At 43.0% G+C, this 19,087-nt stretch overlaps 1 protein-coding gene across 3 annotated transcripts; it reads right to left on the reverse strand.

The window, feature by feature from the left end:
• Window positions 1-456: 456 nt before the first annotated feature.
• Window positions 457-18,803, reverse strand: AMMECR1L (AMMECR1 like). Of its 3 annotated transcripts, XM_050966231.1 has the most exons (8): window positions 18,527-18,801; window positions 17,001-17,107; window positions 13,510-13,954; window positions 8,915-9,025; window positions 8,203-8,317; window positions 7,343-7,433; window positions 6,228-6,324; window positions 457-3,967 (listed from the first exon to the last, which is right to left on the reverse strand). In XM_050966231.1, the coding sequence occupies exons 3-8, from the start codon at window positions 13,914-13,916 to the stop codon at window positions 3,856-3,858; spliced, it is 933 nt and encodes a 310-aa protein (XP_050822188.1). In that variant the 5' UTR covers window positions 13,917-13,954; window positions 17,001-17,107; window positions 18,527-18,801; the 3' UTR covers window positions 457-3,855. The 3 variants fall into 3 exon arrangements, with proteins under 3 accessions (XP_050822188.1, XP_050822189.1, XP_050822190.1); XM_050966232.1 differs by lacking the exon at window positions 17,001-17,107 and having other exon boundaries at window positions 18,527-18,803; XM_050966233.1 differs by lacking the exons at window positions 17,001-17,107; window positions 18,527-18,801 and adding an exon at window positions 9,817-9,936 and having other exon boundaries at window positions 13,510-13,600.
• Window positions 18,804-19,087: the final 284 nt, after the last annotated feature.

Below are 19,087 nucleotides of genomic sequence, written 5' to 3' on the forward strand. Positions count from 1 at the left end.
TTCCATCATGCCAACAAATTCAGCTTGTGTACTGCAGAAGTCATGAGGCCTTTGCACAGAATACACAAGGATTTAAGAATAAACCTTTGTACTCTCAGAGATATCTACTTAACTATAATTCCATAAATTAATTTTGCTGCCAATGACAGGAGTATGGCCTTTTCTCTGCAATTTAGTTATGTCATTCTTAATGTGATAAACATTCATGTGACTTTTTAAAAAACTTCCTCACACATCTCATGTTGCTTTCTTCCTTCACAGCTGACTGTTTGATAATCTGTCTCCTCTCAGACAGCTCATTACCCTCCTCCAAAAACCAGACAGGAAATTCAAGTTCATTAGCAGACTTTGTATTCATACAACATGTTCAGCTTTCAAGGTGAGATATCATCTTATTCTATCTCAAGATTCAGTGAGAGAGACAGAGAGAGAGAGAGATGAGACAGAACAAAAGCATCTTTATCCATTATGATTTATTCTCTACAATACTTCATTAGAGGATAGAGTTCAATGATTTACACTCAGAAGTTATATAGCTAGGAGGCAACCAAGTGTAATACAAATAATTGGTCTGACATCTCTGCATCGAATGTCAAAAGAAGTCTCCTTGCTTTAAGGAAATAAAATTAAATTAACCAAATAATGAAACATGTAGGTTCCAGAATACAAACAGAAAACAGCATTAAGTCTGTGAAGATTGCAGATGTTAATGTATTATGAAAAACAGGCAATCCTGTCCCAAAGTTAAAATGAACTTTCAGGATTTCTTAGACTTTTTTGTTCTTATAAACTGTAGCTATATGTGATATTTTGACCATAAAACTTTTCAGACTGAAATGGCCTCTAGAGAAATTGGATGTTTAACATTATGAAAAAGAAAAGTTTAGGAACCTCACAGTGGAAACATTCCAACACTGACATCTCCAGTGATCAAAGACATTCTCCTGTAGTTACTGTAAAACAAGACAATGCATAATTGCTGCACGGTAACTTCCTAGCGATGGTTATCATGACAATAAACCCTTCTGGACCAAAAGGCATTTAGCTAAGGATGAGCAAAATCCAAACCAGCTGACTATTGCTGGGACCCTCCAAAGAGCAAATTTTACCTGCTATGCAGCTGAGTGCTACAGCAACTGAAGGGACCCCTGCAGAGACAATCTTTAATCCTAGTGGTCAACATTTATTTTGGTTGCCCACTTCTTGTTAGGTAACTGAAAGGCCGTATGTTTCATTTCAGATTTGTCTCATCCTTATGCATACCTGCCATCTAATGATCCAGAAATGGGATTATTTCCTGAGAACCACTGTCCCTGCCAGATTTTTCTGAGATGATGTGATTACTGGCATGCTTTTCAACTGATTTCTAACTGGACCCAACTTGGGACTGATTCTGAGGGTGCCCAGTTCTCAGACAGCAGACTGGTATTTCTTGAGTCTGCTTGTTCTTCCACTCGAAGCACCAAGACAAGAACACAGTCCATCTTTAATAGAGGCATTTTAATTTATAGACTGGGTGGGGGGGATGGAAGTGCGAGGGGTACGGCTTCCCCACTCCCAAGCCATTCAGCCCACTTCCATCTAATGCAACTAGGTCACTCAGTCCTAAAGTTCTGATCTTAAAATGTCAGCTAACCCACTCCCTCCTCTATTAAAATTCAATCCAATCCAGAGAACACAATACACTGGTTAAAGACACAGATCAGGGCAAACATTTTAAAAAGAAACTATAGAGTTGTGTAGCCTGGCACTATACACCTGCATGACCTGTCTCGCTAGTGTGCCCAGGGGTGAACAGCCTGGCACTATATACGTGCATGATCAGTCTCACTGAGCATGCTCAGGGGTGAAGTTTTAGCACCAATTGTTTTGCTTTTTTAAATTTTTAAAAATCAAATTCTAACATAAAACACTTGAACAGTAATGAGCGTAGCCCTATGTATCAGTACTGATTGATGGTGGAGGTGAATTGTATGTCCAGACCAGACCCTGCCCCCTCCTCCATCAGTTCAGGGCACCTAGGAGAGTAATTACAAATCACTCTAGTTTGTAACAAGACTGATTTATTCTCAGCAGCAGGAAATCGTGAAACAATCCCTTCATCTTCAAACTTGTTTCATCTACATCACAAGGGAAATGTGGCAGTTCATAATAATGACCCAGTACAGAAGCAAGGCTGGGACAATATTGCACAGATATCCAAAATAGGATCCCCTCCTTTTCCTCACATCTACATTTCCCCAACAGCAGCACATGACACTGACAAGCAAAACTGCAGGGTTTTGTTCACTTCTTCAGAGGAATTAGAAGGAACAGCATGCAGTTTTGAGGTTCCTTACAGACCCACTTCCCACATAAGGAGAGAACTTGTGTAAATTTCAGTCTGATATTCCCAGCCAGTTTAAAAAGCCAGCATTACCACACATATTTTAGAGGATATATGCAATCAAATATCCATTAGTCCATTATGCTCTTAATCTGCATTTTCTTTGACCACCCTTGTCTATTACCAGGATATTTGTAAGAAGCTTGTATAATCATTTTACAGTCCCTGATGATTAATTTAGAGGTGCCATAATCCAGTATTCAGGACATCATTCAGTGACTTGGGTAGGAGGAATATGCAGACTGGATAAGAAGATGCTTCCATTTAATGGCAAATATCTTGTGTAATCAGCAGTGAAGGGTGAGGAAATACAAAATGCACAGGAATTTAATAGGGTTTGGGTAAAACTGATATTTAAAAAAAATTGCTTGGTGTGGCAATGACTAAATTGTGTTAGACAATGACTTACAAGCTAACCTACATAGCTTTACTCTGTAGACCTGTCTTGAACTGGAACATCAACAACTCCCATATCAGATCAATAGTCACCCTAGAGAAAGTGGCCATCCTGTTGAAAGGAATGTCTCCGAGAGTGCTTGCTTGACTTAAACAACTTTCAGGCACTAGATTAATTTGTATGACTGCAATCAATGCCCTGCAAGAGCCCCCTCCCATTCCCCAATCCATTGTAGGTTCTACCACCAATGTCTAAGGCAGTAAGTAAGCCTAGTTGTAACTGAGAGGAGATCTTCCAGGCAGACTCAAGAACCTCACCATTTCTGTTCAATAGCAGGCTACATCATAAAACACTGTTTAAACCAGAAAACTGAATATGAACTTAGAAGAAGAGGGCTGGAGAATTCAACTGACAGTGGAATCTGAGAATTAAAGCCTTCTGGGGTTTGTTTAAGCAATGCTTTCATTTGTAATACCATCCAAAGGGCGTTCACATCTTTAAATGGTTTCCATCCAGGAGGAGGGGGTGCTATCCAGATGTTCAACCCTCCCCTTAACATGATGTCCACCTGTGATGTTTGGGGACTGTAATCAGCTCTTGATACACAACAAATACCAGAGATTAAAAAAAGAATTTAAAATAACCTAAAAATGTTTTGTTGGACTCCGTTGCCCAGACTGCCAGAGGAACACTCCTACTTGATCTGGGGGGCTTTCATAATTAACAATTCAAGTTTCCAGAACGTAGGACATACAAGGACAGAGCAATCTGAAGTGGCACTTTCACTCCCAGAGGTCTTCTGCACCTCACTGCAATTCCTAGTCACGGAGCCCCAATCCAACTGAACCCCCATTTTGAGGGAAGGCTGAGATAAGGCTTGGGCCCCTGAAGTTCTGTCACACTCACATCATTCCCCCCAGGTCAGCTGGAAGGCAGACTTGGCAACGGAAGCTAGCATCATAAAATGGTGCAGTAATAGAAGTAACTGGACCAAGAAGAGGAGGCATCTGCCCCAATGATGTCGTAGCCATTGGTGGCAACTGGGGGGCGGGACTGGTCATGCAGCCGTGTGTCAGGAGTAATGATTGTAGAGGGGTGGGGCATGAAGAGTGCCATTCTGGAAACAATGCTGACGGGAAGCCATATATTCTGCATAACTGATTGTCACCTTTTCACTGCGGTACCTGGGAGGAAACAGGAAACAGAAAGTAACTACAGTACAATATTCAGCAGCAAAAATATCTAGTGTGTACTTATTATCTTAATTTATGTAGCTTCACAACGGCTGAGCAACCTCACACAGAGCAAGATGGGCTCCGTGCCTTAAAAATATGTAAGTTGTGAGATTAGAGTGAAAGACTGAAGAAGTGCTTTGTGTCTCTATCCATCCATCCTATAAGCAATGCCTAACATTTTTCAAAGTTGAGTGCCTAAAATCAGGTTCCTAAACAAATATTTAGACATATGATCAACATGACCAGATTTCCAACAGTGAGACCTCTCAGATGTCAATGAATACTCAGCACCTTTGAGAATCAGGCTACTTTGATGCAGGTGCCTAAATATGAATTTAGGTACCTAACTTAAGGCATCCAAGCGTGTAAGTTTTCGCTCATAATTCAAGAGAGGACACAAGTGACCTGCGCTAGGTTAGCACCAATGACTGACAAAGATATTTGTTGCCTATAAACAGAATATTGTTTATATCAGAGCATGCAAGTCCTTCTAGATAGCTCACTTTTCCACACACATTAGGTGTTTTAGCATCACACATTTCAACATCAGAGCCTGACTTGAGACAATCGTAGTTATAGCATTTCAGGAAGTGGTAGTCTGGGACACTGGCAACAAGCTGCCAGTTTGCATGTTATGCATGTCCGCTTTGAGAAAAGCCATAAGCAGAGGAGTTAAACTTTTAGGGAAACAATAAAATGTTATTCACCACCCGGTATGAACTTAATTTTTAATATACTTGAAACATTTATGAAAAGACTAATAAAGCTTCAGAGTAAAGGAGGGTTTCCTGAAGAGTATCAGAGGGGTAGCCGTGTTAGTCTGGATCTGTAAAAGCAGCAAAGAGTCCTGTGGCACCTTATAGACTAACAGATGTTTTGGAGCATGAGCTTTCATGGGTGAATACCCACTTCATCAGATGCATCTGATGAAGTGGGTATTCACCCACGAAAGCTCATGCTCCAAAACATCTGTTAGTCTATAAGGTGCCACAGGAGTCTTTGCTGCTTTTCCTGAAGAGTGTACATAGCTAGTCTATGTTCCACCATCAGAATCCAAAAAATCTGAGGGTCCATTTTGGGAAACTTGTGAATTTCTACAACAGACAAGGGTTTGCTTCCAAGCACAGCATTTTACATATGTACACAACAGCTGAAGGCAAGTCCATATTATCCCTGGTTTTAATGAATCTTCATCCCATCCCTTCCTCTGTTACTATACCACATTTCCACTTCCTTGCTCTAGGGATGAGGGCTGACAAGAAGCAGAATGTCCCCATTTTTACCCAAAACACCCATATCCTGCAGACACAAAGAGAATAGAACCAGCAGTGCAGCTGGGAGCATGGACAGGTGGGCAAGTCTGAAAACCAGCCTACTTTAAGGCTAGTTCCACTTTAAAAGAGCTTTACCTTCCTTACAGATATGCCACCATATTGAATAATATATGGACAAAAAAAAAAACTTCAAAAACCAGACTCCAATGAGAAACTGCTGAATTGGAATTAATTTGAAAACTAGGCATGATTAAATTAGGCTTGAATAAAGACTGGGAATGAATGGGTCATTACACAAAGTAGAACTATTCCCCCTACTGTTACTCAAACCTTCTTGTCAATTGTTGGAAATGGGCCATCCTGTTTATCACGACAAAAGTTTTTTTTCCTCCTGCTGACAATAGCCCATCTTAACTGATTACTCTCGTTATAGTTGGTATGGCAACACCCATTCTTTCATTGTCTGTGTGCGCATATATATCATCTTCCTACTGTATTTTCCGCTGCATGCATCCAATGAAGTGGGTTTTAGCCCACAAACGCTTATGATTAAATATATTTGTTAGTCTCTAAGGTGCCACAAGTATTCCTCATTCTTTTTGCATCTACCTTATGTTAGCTTAGTGAGTTTTACTTCTTTTAATCTTTCACCTTGATAAATGTCAAGTAAATTTAGAGGTGGTAAAATTTCATTTGTAATTTGCTCACTTGGAGGTGCCCAGCTCCATTATTTCTGCATGAACTGAACATGTTATACTTTGTTGCAATATAAGCTCTCAGTACCTCATGTACAACATTTAGGATGCTGACCTTCAACCTACACCTCTCATCTGAACGTAACATGTCAATATTGGTAAGCAGAAAACGGATTAAGTGTTTTTGAAACCAATAATATACTATCTGATTAAGTTAAAACTATAAAGCTGTCAACTTACCTGGTGAGTTTAATTGTTTTCCTAAAGTCATTGGTAATCGGAGCCTTAAATCCACCTTTCCTGAGCAAGGAGTCTATGGTCTGGATCTGATCCCAGTCTGTTGAGAAGTAACAGCAAGCGGGATTATTATTTTAGTATACAGCCACATTGTAAAGAAAAGGGAGAGACAAACAGGGCTGTAGAAAACCAGAAAAACCACTGCTGACAAAAAACAGAACATACAGCGGGTTACAGACTGAGCTTTATAAACACACCGAGTGAGTGGGACATGCATGGTCTCATCCTTGCACACTTATCTACACACACTCCGACCCTTCTAAAATCCTAGGGGAACAGTAACTCCTGTAATATAGCAGCTTAGTGTTCTTCTGGGAAGGTCTCCGCCCTGCTACTGCTGCATGGACCGCTGACCCATTTCTCCATGTACCACTCAAGTTTAGTTGTCTAAATCTTAAAATAATACCTAGCTCTTATACAGTTGAATTTGGATCAGCCTGATGGTGTAGTGACAACACAGTGCACTGCTGTGTGAGAGATCAGAATTAAAATTGCTACCTTAGTCTTTTGCCCCAGGGCCAGCAGGATGTGACAACTCAACTCTGCAATGTGGAGGAAAGGAGGCGATATTTTGTGCAGTTACAATGGTGGCCATTGCTAGCTGAGTGGGAATTGTGCTCAAAGGGTGCCTGGCTCCTGCCCTCATCTAGAGGAAGCCACATTACCAAGAATGAAGAGAAAAATGTCTCTCCTGTTGGAGTGCTGGTGCTGTGTGGCCTGCAGATATCCTTGGTGGTGGGAGAAACATGAAAGAGGAAACGTGCAACGCTGAATGAAGCTAAAAGGTCCAAACTTCAAGATCCTCCACTGCTTAAGTCCGGGATCCTTTTCACCCTAAAGGACTCAATTGTGTGTATACATGGGAGGGGAAGAAGGGCCAGATGAAAGCCAGACAGCAGTTGTGTAGAGTGTCTGTTAGCCAAATGATGTTTGGTGTTTGTGGCTCTAGTGGAAGGCCTTTCACAGCTATTGCAATCTAGACCCACAATCCTTAACTTTAAATATGCCAGTTCTGTGACAAGATGAACTGCCATATATGGCAGCCATCTGAAACCCACCTTGTTCCTTAGCAACCTCAGGTAAGTACGTGGCTGTACGTTTGACACCTTTCTCATTGATGAACTCTATTCTGATCCCATGGATCCCAACCTACAAATGGAAATGAAAAGCCAAGTGAGAGGTATTTGCTGGGATTGAATCCCTGACTGACTCATCTTCATCAAAGCACAATGCATCACTGCACCACTCTGGCCACATTCCTGCCATGGTAAAGGACCTTCTCTCTCTCCCAGGCCAGCCTAACCAAAGGCTTCCCCAGATGGGCAAATGGCCCCCTGCCTCTTCTTCCAGGCCAACACAACCAGTCTTCCCGCCTCCTCTCCTGGGCCAAACTAGGCCACAGACTTCTAACAGGGCAAAGAGCTTCCCATCTCCTCTCCTGGGCCAGCCAGGCCATGAGTTCCTGTAGAGGAAGAGTCATACCAGCAGACTACACCCACAAGCCATAAACTTTGGCAAGTCCCTCTTCTTTATTTCTCCTTATAAAATGAATGCATTTGCATGTACTGTCTCCCTAGCATTCTGGCGCCAATTGGCTCCTTAGGACCTAAACTATATCCTCCTCTAATCGCTAATGTCTTCACGTTCCACCAAATTGTCTCTAGATTCCCAAAAAAATAGCCACATCCTCACCTCTCTTAACCCCCCAATCAGATCCCTTCCCAACCACAACAGGACTATTCATCCATCACTTAACTGGCCTCTTTCCTGTCTCCTCTTGTTTTCCATCCCCAGTTCCTCTGAGCCCAGTTATAACATCCATACACCCTTGTAATGAAGGAGACACATTACCATGTACTAACCCGAACCCGAATGGAACGAGAGAGTGATGCAGAGTTCCAAATGCACCTGTTCTCACCTCCCAGTCCAGGTAGTCACTGGCATCCTCAAAGTTAGTGAGGAGGGAGACAGAGCAGAAAAGTTTAGGCAGCTCCTCACGAGTCAGGGGGGGAAATCGGCTGTCCTTAAGTGCACTACAGAGGGACAGAAACACATGGCCTAAAACCAGAGACTGCATCAACATTTCAGACAGACACACACAAAGTCATTACATTTAAAACCTGCCTTAGAATACAGAAAAGTTTCTCCAGTCACAAGAGGTGGAGGACATTGTAAGTAATCTTACCCTGTTATCTTCATATTATGTATCCAGAGATCTCAACATAGTTCACTAGAAGAAACAACAGAGCCTCTCTGGATTTGTAAAGAAATTGTCGCTTTGGCAAGAGAAGTGAAACTGAATTATCCACCAAAAAGTGCAGGCTGCGGGCACATTCAGCATGTAAATAAGTTTGAAATTACCTTTAAAAAAAATTAAGAAGTCAAGCAAAATCCAGATGTCACAGATAACAGAAGACTCAGCTGTTGCAGAGATGGTCCATAAGGTCCCTGGTATGTCACGTTTTTTCAACTATCGTGCAGTTCTGAACGTTTCTTTTATTATGAAATGTATAAAATTATACAGATTTATAAATCTAAAAATTTCTCTGATGCGTTGAGTCCTCTTTAAAAACAGAGGTCTTTAGCACATTAGGTTGGTTTCAGAATTACTTCATTTTCAGTGTCATTACCTGGTTAATGTGTATTCCCTGAGTCCTGAATGAAGGTTCATGGCTGAGAAGGTTCCAATGCAGCCACGAAGCCGCTTGTCTCGCCCCGTCTTCCACGTCACAAAAAGCGGACTGAAAAGGCAAAACAAACACACACTATCCTCAAAGAATCCCAGCCTTGGGGGAGACCAGCAAAGTGTGAAAAAGCAAGTGTGTGCTTACTCTGATAAGAACCAGTGTAACATCAGTTACCCAGTAATTTTTTATTAAAGGCATTTCCTCCCTCTTTTCACACTACAGATCAGTATCTGTCACCTTTTCCCATGAGCAGCAGAGTTGCTTAACTCCACAGGCTGCCTTTCTGTGCAAGTCTCTGAATTCTTGGTATTGTCCACTAGTTTATACACAAATCCACAACAAATTAACATAAGTGAAACAAACACCTATACATTTATAACTTTAAAATTGAAGGATGCCAAAGCGCTGCACAAAAAGCACACACTTAGGGTTGTGAAAAAAGCTTTTCTTCAGCAAAAAAGCAAACCTAGATTTTTCTGGGTTATGTCCATGTTCTGACCTCTGGGTCAATTCCCCAGGGCTAGGAAAGTTTTTATTCATTACTCCTTTTGCCTACGTTTCATTTGATTTATATTTATGGAGATTCTCTCCTGCTGCACAGACATTCCTGACTCAACAAAAACAAAATACTACATCATCCCACCCTCTTACAAAGTTTTATTGCAATTTTTCACACCTTTCTCCCCCAAGAATTTACATTAACATATTTGCAGTTGTTTTGTTTTTTGGAAGGGTAGAGGGTTGATATGAGAAACAGTAGGCTCTAATTTCAATCTGTGAATTAAATTAACTCCTAACTTTTTTAGAACAGGAAAGTGATGGGATTGTCAAGGTTTTTATTATACCTTTCTTGTTTCTCAGTAGGCCCAGATGGGAAGCCTGCAGGGGGGAGAGGAACAGGAATGGGTGGAGTCATTGGTGGCTGGAGAGGAGGTTGTGATTAGTGGGTGGAATAGTCTCATTAGCTGTTGGGAGAAGGGAGAGAGTTTTGTGAAGGGCTGAGAGGAGGTATAAGGTCATGAACTGTTAGGAGGTTTGCTAGAATCTATAAACTTCTGATGTACAGGTGTTTAGAACACTATTTAAAATCCAGTGAGGAAAGTGACACCCAATAACATCCCTGAGCAACAATGGAATTGCCATATTGGATCAGAGAAGTCAGTCACCATTAGTTCAGTACCCTACCACTGACAGTGGCCAGTACCAGACAGTTCCAGAGGAAGGAGCAAGAAAGACTCAAATGGCAATTGTGGAATAATCTGCCCAAACAGGAAGTTGCAAAATTCTTCCACAACCATTAGCAACCTGCTGGTTGGTTGAATGCAAAGAAACACAGGATTGATGGTTTGAGCAACGCTTGGTGGAACTCTCAGGAGAATGCATGTCTACATTTTCATCCAGCTACTGCACACTGAAACTGGCAATGAGCATGTGGAAAAACATAATACACATTTCACATAACAGACTCTATAGAGAGGTACTAAACTTGCAAAAAGAGATTTCCAATGAATTTAACAGACTATAGGATGATGACCTTACTGCCACAGACTCAGTGGAAATTTGGCTTGATCTAGTAAATACTGGAACCACACAAGGATAATTAAAAAAAAATAAAATCAGAAACACTCTGTAACCCTTCCTTTACTTAGCTAACATGACACTGATCCCAAAGAGAAAGGTCACAGGTTGAGTCCAGAAAAAGAGGGAGAGGCTGATACATGGTTGATGGAACATAATCCTGAGTTAGTTCTATCTTTTCTAGGATTGAAACTGAAGATCCATATTTCTACCCAAAAATCTATGTTTTCAATAAACTATGTTGCCACCTTTTTGCATGAATATGATGGAAATATAATCTCAGAGGGCAGGATAGTTGAATTCAGAATGACGTCAATTTTCAGAAGACCAGCATACTTGATGCTGTACAGCCAGCATCAATTGTGCATGTGTTTAGCACATTCACATTGCTTTGTTCAAACCTTCTTAAAATAATGTTGACGCTGAAAAAGGATATAATTTGGTAGAAGTATCCTGGTACCAGAGGACAGACAAAATACAGTTAGGCTTCACTAATTAGCAAACTAGGAACTTGATTATGATATTCATGTTGGTTTTCCTACTTCTAGAATCATGAGCTTTTTCATTTTATAACAAAGGCATCTACTTTACCATTTGTCTAGCATACCTGTCTGTCCACATGATCTGGTCACTATTAGTGCATACCTTTGTCTCTTGTCTATACCTCTTAATTATAAGTTAACAGAGTGAAGAGGACACCATTGCAAATTACTTCTGTGTTTTTAGTCTCATTGCTTTGAGCACTTGGTTTTATATAGTTTATTACACTTCTGTCTCACGCCTCAGCATGGCAACATCATCCCATAGAGGGAACCTATACCCATGCTCTTCCTAAGGGCGTGAGAGAGAGTGTTTGCTAGTAGCAGCAAAGCTAAAGAAGGAACCAAGGCTTTGGAACTGTGCTCTGGCTCTGGAGCAAGCTCCAGGCAAAAACCTGCGACTCTACTGCTCCGGAGCTGCTTTGCGCTCCAGCTCCAAGCTCCGCTCCCAAGCCCTGGAAGAAACAGAAAGCACTTGCACTGAGTAAGGGGAAGGAGGAGATAGAGCAGAACATCACATCTGTGGTCCTTTTTAGGAACTTTATAAATATCAGCTTAGGAACAGAAAAACTCTTATTAAAAAAGAGCAATTTTAAGAACGAGATGTACTATCAAAAACTTGAATTATTTAAAATTAGTCAGCTGAACAGTGCCTTTTAACTCTAAAGTGTTCTGTAACAGAGTTTGTGTGAAAGAGGTTATACAAAATAAAGTTGCATTATTGACTTGGGAATAGACAAAACAATACAGCTCATCTTCCTGTTCCAAGCAGCAAGCAACAAACAATGAGCAGATTAATATATATTTCTCCAAAAGAAACCCTGTCATCCCAGGGAATGACAAGGAAATATTTAGATTTGGATATTACCAGCAACTATTTCATAGTCTAGCCTAGCCCATTTCTCTGCTCAAATGTATTTATAGTGCATTAGTGTACAGTATGCAGACAGAATCCTCATGTGATGACAATTGAACAGATACACAACCTATGTCATGTGGATGCCACATATTGATAACTGAATGGGGATGGAGGCATCCAGTCTATTTAATAAGTCTATAACAAGCTTAGCTATTGACAAAGGTGGATGGGTACTTTTACATACATTTTACATTAATGTAAATTAACATTAAAAATTAAAGCAATTTATTTTTATCCACTTTGGGTGGTGGCTCATCTGTTGCACAACCCCTCTTTAAGAAGTCCCACAGAGGTCAATTCTCAGCCCACTGTTCTTTTCTATCTGCTTCTTTGTCAGATTTGACACCTGTAATGTCTTGTCATCCACGCTCTCCGCTTGCCTTGACTAAGTAAACTTGGGGGTTCCTCAACTTCCTCAGCTAAACCTCACAGGTGGAAATGCTTGAGGGGTATCCTCACAGAACTAATCCATCTCCTGTCTTATTCTCCTAGACACCACCTTTGTTCATAGCCTTGATGTCATCCCTGAATCAGGACTCTCCATCTCTTCTATAGCTGCCTACCACCATCTCCACAACACTGCCCATCTACACCATTGCTATGATTCCTCCAAATGGTCATTATCTCACTGACTATTGCAATTATCTTGCCCATCCTCTCTCACATGCAAAGAATCACCATTGTCTCACCCACATCCTCAATCAACTTCAACTGGCTCATTCTTTATTTCAGGATGGATCCCTTGTTTTCAATAACCTTCCACTGACTTGCTTCAACCTACCTCTGACACAGTCTATTCTCCTACTGCTCACCAAACAGCAGCCTCATCCCTTCACAAAATCAGCACAATAGGCATGAAGGTTGGTTTCACTGCAGTACCTGCCATATGATATTGGCTCCCTACCCCACCCTCAAACTTACCATCTTATTTTAAATGTTTTCTGAAAAGCTCCATACTGTTTCTCTTACTCTATTTTAATCCTTTTGTACAGTTTGCATGAAAGGCATTATACAAGTTAAAGCTGCATTCTGCTATAATAAGGGTGATATTACTGTATAATTAAGTTCTTTCAGTGAGGAATCAAATCACAGTAGAGGGAAGTTGGGATGCTTTATCGTAAACTGAGATTGTACATCCTGGTAAGGGATATATTGCATTATCTAGCCCATTGGATAGGGAGCTGAAGCTTCCGGGTAAGCCTATTGCGCTTCCCACAGAGTTTCCAAGCTCAAATTTGCCTTCTATTAGTATGACAAATGGAAATGTCATTTCCTAAATGCCTACTTATGTCCAAAACAAATCAGATGCGAGTTTTACTCCTTATTTATGGTCAATCTTTTTGGTTTTGATTTTAGATCATCCTACAAGCAGCACAATACCTGCCTTGTATTCTTGAACACTAGCTTGCCTGTTTTCCAAAGATCCCTTCTCCCTCCCCACCAAGTCAGAGCCCTGGGTGCTGGATTGTCAGGTTTCTTCCTGCACATATGGGTTTACTCACTAGGGATCATTGGTAAATCGAGGAAGTCGTGGCTGAGGGAAACCATAGAGATGACAGTAGAGTACGTCAAAGCAGTAGCAGCACATCTCCGCTGTCACTACAAGGTTCTTGGTACTGTTGGCAGTTCCGTTAGACCGAGAAAGGGGGCTCAGAGCTCCTGAAGTGGGATTCATTCGAGTAATTGGGGAATTTGCAGGGCCCAAAGTTAAGTCAGATATGTTCTCCCTTCCATTGCTCCCATCTGCATGCTGGTGGTTCTGAAGAGGACCCGAACTTGAGCCTGGCACAGTTGTAGCCTGATTCCCGTGACTGTGTGTTCCACTCCCAGACAATTTGGGTTTCTTTACCCCACAACAGCCTGCTCCCAACTTGGGCTCAAGTGGAGGAACACAGCGTCTTTTTCCCATCCTGATTCAGCACTTGCTGCCTGGAGCACTGCAGAACCCTGGCAAAAAAAGCAATATAAAAGATTATTACACTAGGTAAAAAAAGCAAGAGAGTCTTCCTCTCCCCTATTAAGATATTAGACAGGTTCATTTTGGGGGGGAAACGACAGAGCAACACGCTTACAGATACAAAACACCACCCAAATCATTGTAGAGAGTAGGTGTTTCAGTGCAGAGTGACAGTGTACATAAGCCACTATCTCCACCTGATCACACCAATTATTTGACTGGTGAGGCTTACTGTATATTTTAAAACTAAAGGTAGGAAAATCAATACAAGAAAAATCATTTGGCCTCCAAGCAGGAAGTGAAATAGAAAAAAAGTGCTAGGACTCTAGTCACATCCCACTTGGCACCCTTCACTCCCTCGGGGCTCATTCCTTCACCTACTGGCTACTGCCTCTCCCTTAATGGCTGTTAGCCCTTCATGTGGTGGGTTTCCCCTTCCCCACTCTCCTAAAGGATGTGGTCCACAGATCTTTTCTCACAAGTCTCTTGAGAGCCAGGCTGTTGGCTTTCCTCTCCTTTATTCAACTCAGGCCTGATCAATATGTCTCAAGAAGAAAAGGAAACTGCCACCATAAACTGCTGTTTTATAAAAAGAAGCCATTATTACTGCAGACTCCAGCACAGCCAAGCCAGGACTAGATCCACCAGCTGAAGGAAGCTGATAATGTTTGCACACATCAAGTGCCAGCAATACAGACTCAAAGCAGGGCTCATGGATAGGAAAGACTGTAGGTGGATGTGTACCAGGGTAGAAAGTAGCTTTAAACAAAATGTATACCCAGCATAAGAGAAGGAAATGGAGTACCAGTAGAATTTACCATGGTCAGAGGAGGTGGTGGGGGTGCAGAAGAAAACACTTGTACACTCACAAGATGTAGGGTGGAAAAACTGAGTGCAGGCTCATGCACCCTGGGAAGAAACAGATTGAATGTAGGCACAGAGATTGGGCACCTGTGCAAGAGGGTCAGCAAATAACTGAGGTCAGCATGCACAAGGGTGTGTAGGGGGGGTAAGAATCTATGCAGATAAGTACATGGTCCCATCACCATAATATCCAAGCATATCACATTTTAATGTTTTTATCCTCACAACAACGCTATGAGGTAGGGAAGTATCAGCCCCAGTTTTCATAATGGGGAACTAAGGCACGAAAAGTCTAAGTGATTTACCCAAGGTCACAAAGGAATCGTAGCAGGGTCAGAATCAAAACCAGCTCTCTGTTTGACAGGCCAATGCTTTGATCATTGGACCATTCTTCCAACTTCTAAATATTCAAGTGGTGGGTGAAAGAAGCGCACACACACAGACTGGGAGGAAAAAACCAATTTGGTACATCGCTGATTAAACTGTTTCTGCAGGGGAATTCCCTTTCCCTCTCCTACAACCAAGAGCAATTTAAGCTCTAAAGAGTTACTTTAGCTGCTACAGGACAGTTGTGCTACCCCAAAATGGAATGTTTGGGATGTTCACGAGTTGTTCTCTCTCTCTGTGGACTACTTCCACGTAAAGTGTTTAGGAACATCAGGACATTTAAAAAAGGGATAGAGAACAGGAAACTACAGCATGAGGAATAATTCTTCAGTGGCTTCAGGGGATAGATAGATGACTTAATTCTTTCCTCTCTCGTCCTTCATGCCCAAATACAAAAGAAAAATATTAGATAGAAATTTGACAAAATGATCTGTGAAATAATTAAGTGTTTAAGTTTCACATACTTAGACTTCAGTGTTAAGAACTGTTGAGGTGAACCCCTCTGCAATACTGCTGTATTGCCTTCATGAAAACAGTGCATTTATTCACTGTTTTTACAAACAACTTTTTTTTTTTTAAATAAAAGTTTAAGATCTGAGCATGTATCATTACACAGGGAGAGAAATGGCATGGAAGGGAGGTCTTCCTGTTCTGATCTCTTCAGAGGCTCTGTATCAGGTAGAACCATCCTGCTAGCAACAGAGAGCTGCACACATCAATGACTGACTCCTGCATCAGCCAAAAAGCATCACTTATGAGTTACTAATGACTTCTTCCACTCATCCTATACCCCAACCTTCACAACAGCCAACCTTCAGTTCAATCAAGGTGTTACACTACAAAGATCAAACTTCAGCTCTTCATTTTTGTTACTATAGGACTATAATTCGCTATATGGCAACAGAAACAAGGGCTCCAATCAGTAAAGATAGTCATTTTTGTAGTAACATTCTTGGGTTTTATGAACAAGCGGTGTGATTTATTTTCTATTTTGATATGGATAGGGCAAGAGATATGGTTCTACATGCTTTAAACAAAGTAAAGCGAATGAGTTTAATGCTCATGAAACTAAAGAACTAAATCCCACAGGTATGTGATATGCTATCTTTCCCGTACAACTATGCCCATACACCTCCATCCTGACCTGCAACAGCCCAATATTGCAGTCCGAGTTTGGTTTTGAGCAGTGACCACTCATCCTCCCCAACTGCTTTGTGAACAAATGAAGACTAGAGTGATACCAAGATTATTTTCACTTGTGACCTAATCTAGAATTTGACTGAGCAGAGATAAAGGCACTAGCTTTCTTCAAAGCAGAAGTTGCCTTTTAAAGTGTTTGTAAGGCACCAAGGAGCCTCAATCTGGACATGAGTGTAACACAAATGAACCAAGGCACACCACATAGCTCTCGCTTTATCACGCTTAAATTCACCACATATATTCCCTGCTCCATTTACATATTAGACTACATCTTTTGAAAGCAGCAGCAAGACTAACAGTGCGTGCTCAAGAAACACTTGTTTCAGAGATTGGGCACTAGAATTTTGGGGTTTCCAGCCATTTAAACAACATATCCCTTAAAAGCACAACATTTGGTCATCCTGCCACAACATTAGTTTATGATGCAGAGTTGAAAAAACATGAAAGCACTTTCCGTTTATCCAGGAAGGCAACTTTAGCACCCTGGGGTATTGGCATATTGTTTTTCTCTGTGCTACGAATATAGGTTAGTGCAAAGAAATAGGAGCTTATTATCTTGTTGTATTAGCATGAGGTCATACTTACTGAAAGCAGAAAACTTGTATTGCCAAGAGAGCAGCAGCGTGTGGGGGAAGCTACTTAATATCAGGAATGAATTCTCTTTTCTCAGGTCCCATTCCTATTCCCCAAATCTGAAAGGGAGGATTTCAGGGATTGTGTGTTACAGATGAGGCTGAAGTTATAAAATCGTCATTACATGAAGACAAGAATTGTACAAAAGGATTCATGGAAGCTAGAGACTGGAGAGGAGTCCACCTCTACCAGGCCTAGCCGATATACAGGAAGAGGTGGATCAGGTGAAGCCGCTAACAAAGGCTGGATATCTATCAATCACTACATTCCCTGGACCTCTTGCATATGCTGCCGTCTGGGTATAATATAAACTCATGCAGAAGTCAGCATGCAATGAACAGATGCTTTAGTGGAGACACTGTTTTTGATATAATATCAGACAGCATTTCACCTTAGTTAAACTCTGCCCTGGACCAGGAACTGCCTTCCCACCCCTCAGGAAAGGGCAAGACAGACAGAGCAACCAGGTGCCTTCAATATAAACTCCAATTACTCTAAATACCCCAAGACATAAAACATAGGGAACCTGCAAGGACTAGTAGGGGTGGATTGGAGATGGGGCACGTGATGGTGCATGTGCTGTGAGACAGGCAGGAGGAACTGGCAGGGGAGAAGTTGGCCTGAGAGGCAATACAGCACATATGGGGGAGGGAAAGAGTTGACTGGGCAAATGGGGAGGAAGCAGGAGGTGTGGGGGTTTAGGTGGCTGGAGATTACCAGGCGAGAGATGATGGGGCAGCAGGTGATCAGTTAGGAGACAAGAAGTGGCTAGTGGGGCCTAAGGGAAGGAAGGTAACTGGGAAGGTGATGGGGCAAGAGATGACCAGATGGGGAAGAGAGTAAGAGATGACCGGGCAGGGGCAGGAGATGAAAGGTCAGGCGAAAAGAAGGTGACAGGGCAGGGGGAAAGGAGGAGACAGAGCAAGAGATGACTGGGCAGGGGCAGAAGATGTAATGCCAGGGGAAAAGGAAGTGATAGGGCAGCAAGTGACTGGGGGGATGGGAGGAGACAGGGCAGGGGCTGGTGGGGCAGCAGGTGACCAGCTAGGAGGACAGGAAGTGGCCAGTGAAGGCTGGGGGAAAGTAATGGGGCAGCAAATGTAAAGGTGAGGGAAAAAGAGGTGAGTGGGGAGAGAAAGCAGGTGAGTGTGGAGGGGGTGATGGGGCAGAAGCAGCACGTTACCAGCTGGGAGGGCAGGAAGTGGCCAGCGGGGGCTGGGAGAGGAAGGTGACTGACCAGGTGATGGGGCAGGAGATGACCAGGACGGGGGCGGCGAGACTGCTTCTCACCAACAGGCGGCGCCCGAGGCCGCTAAACTTTCCGGGACGGGGGCGCACGGGGCTGCACAGAGACACCCCCCCGCGTCCCTGCTCAGGGCGGGGATTTAACCTCCACAGCCCCACGCGCCGAGAGGGGGCCCGGCTCCCGCAAGCGCAGAGGCCGCGGTGGGTGGGGGCCTCGCCGGGGACTTTCCCACCTTCTTCTCCGGCCCCGGCGCCGGACGCGGCTTCTCTGCCGTCTCAGCCCAGCCGCCGCCGCTGCCTCCCCTCCGCCGCCTCCTCCCGCTTCATGGAGCCATGGGCTGGGCAGGGGCTCCCCGGAGAAGCGGGCCTGGCGGGGCGGGGGGGGCCGCACAGCGAAGCCGGGGCGAAGAATCCCCCAAGCCGCCGTGCAGAGGGGCTGGAGGACTGGAAGGGAACGAGGCAGCACCCAGGTCCTCCCCTATCCCAGAAGCCTCCTCCCTGACAGTGAGGTAATAGGGGAAGAATGTGTACAGTCCGCCAGCCTCCCATCGGCCCCGCGGCCTCGGCCCGACCATAGAGAAGAAAGGATAGTCTTCCACAAAGAAACGATAGATGCCAAATAGTTCCGCTTCACATCATGTGACCTCACCAGAGGCACGTGACTCCTAATACGAATGAGTTAAAATGGCTTCCCCCCCCCATTGAGGTCGAACTTGGGCCATTGGCTGACGGAAGGACCTGACCACGCGGTGTGAATTCTGCTCTCTCATTGGATAATGAACACGATCGTAGGA

The sequence above is a fragment of the Gopherus flavomarginatus genome, chromosome 8 (assembly GCF_025201925.1).
Source record: "Gopherus flavomarginatus isolate rGopFla2 chromosome 8, rGopFla2.mat.asm, whole genome shotgun sequence".
NCBI lineage: Eukaryota > Metazoa > Chordata > Testudines > Testudinidae > Gopherus > Gopherus flavomarginatus.

What these genes read in the sequence shown, in the direction of transcription:
- AMMECR1L (XM_050966232.1), bottom strand. Translation starts at nt 13,916, where the DNA reads ATGGGAAAAAGACGCTGTGTTCCTCCACTTGAGCCCAAGTTGGGAGCA. An exon ending in TGAGGTTGCTAAGGAACAAG is followed by an intron (nt 6,325 to 7,342) that starts GTGGGTTTCAGA and finishes ACTTCTCAACAG; the next exon opens with ACTGGGATCAGATCCAGACC. An exon ending in AAAACAATTAAACTCACCAG is followed by an intron (nt 3,968 to 6,227) that starts GTAAGTTGACAG and finishes GTTTCCTCCCAG; the next exon opens with GTACCGCAGTGAAAAGGTGA.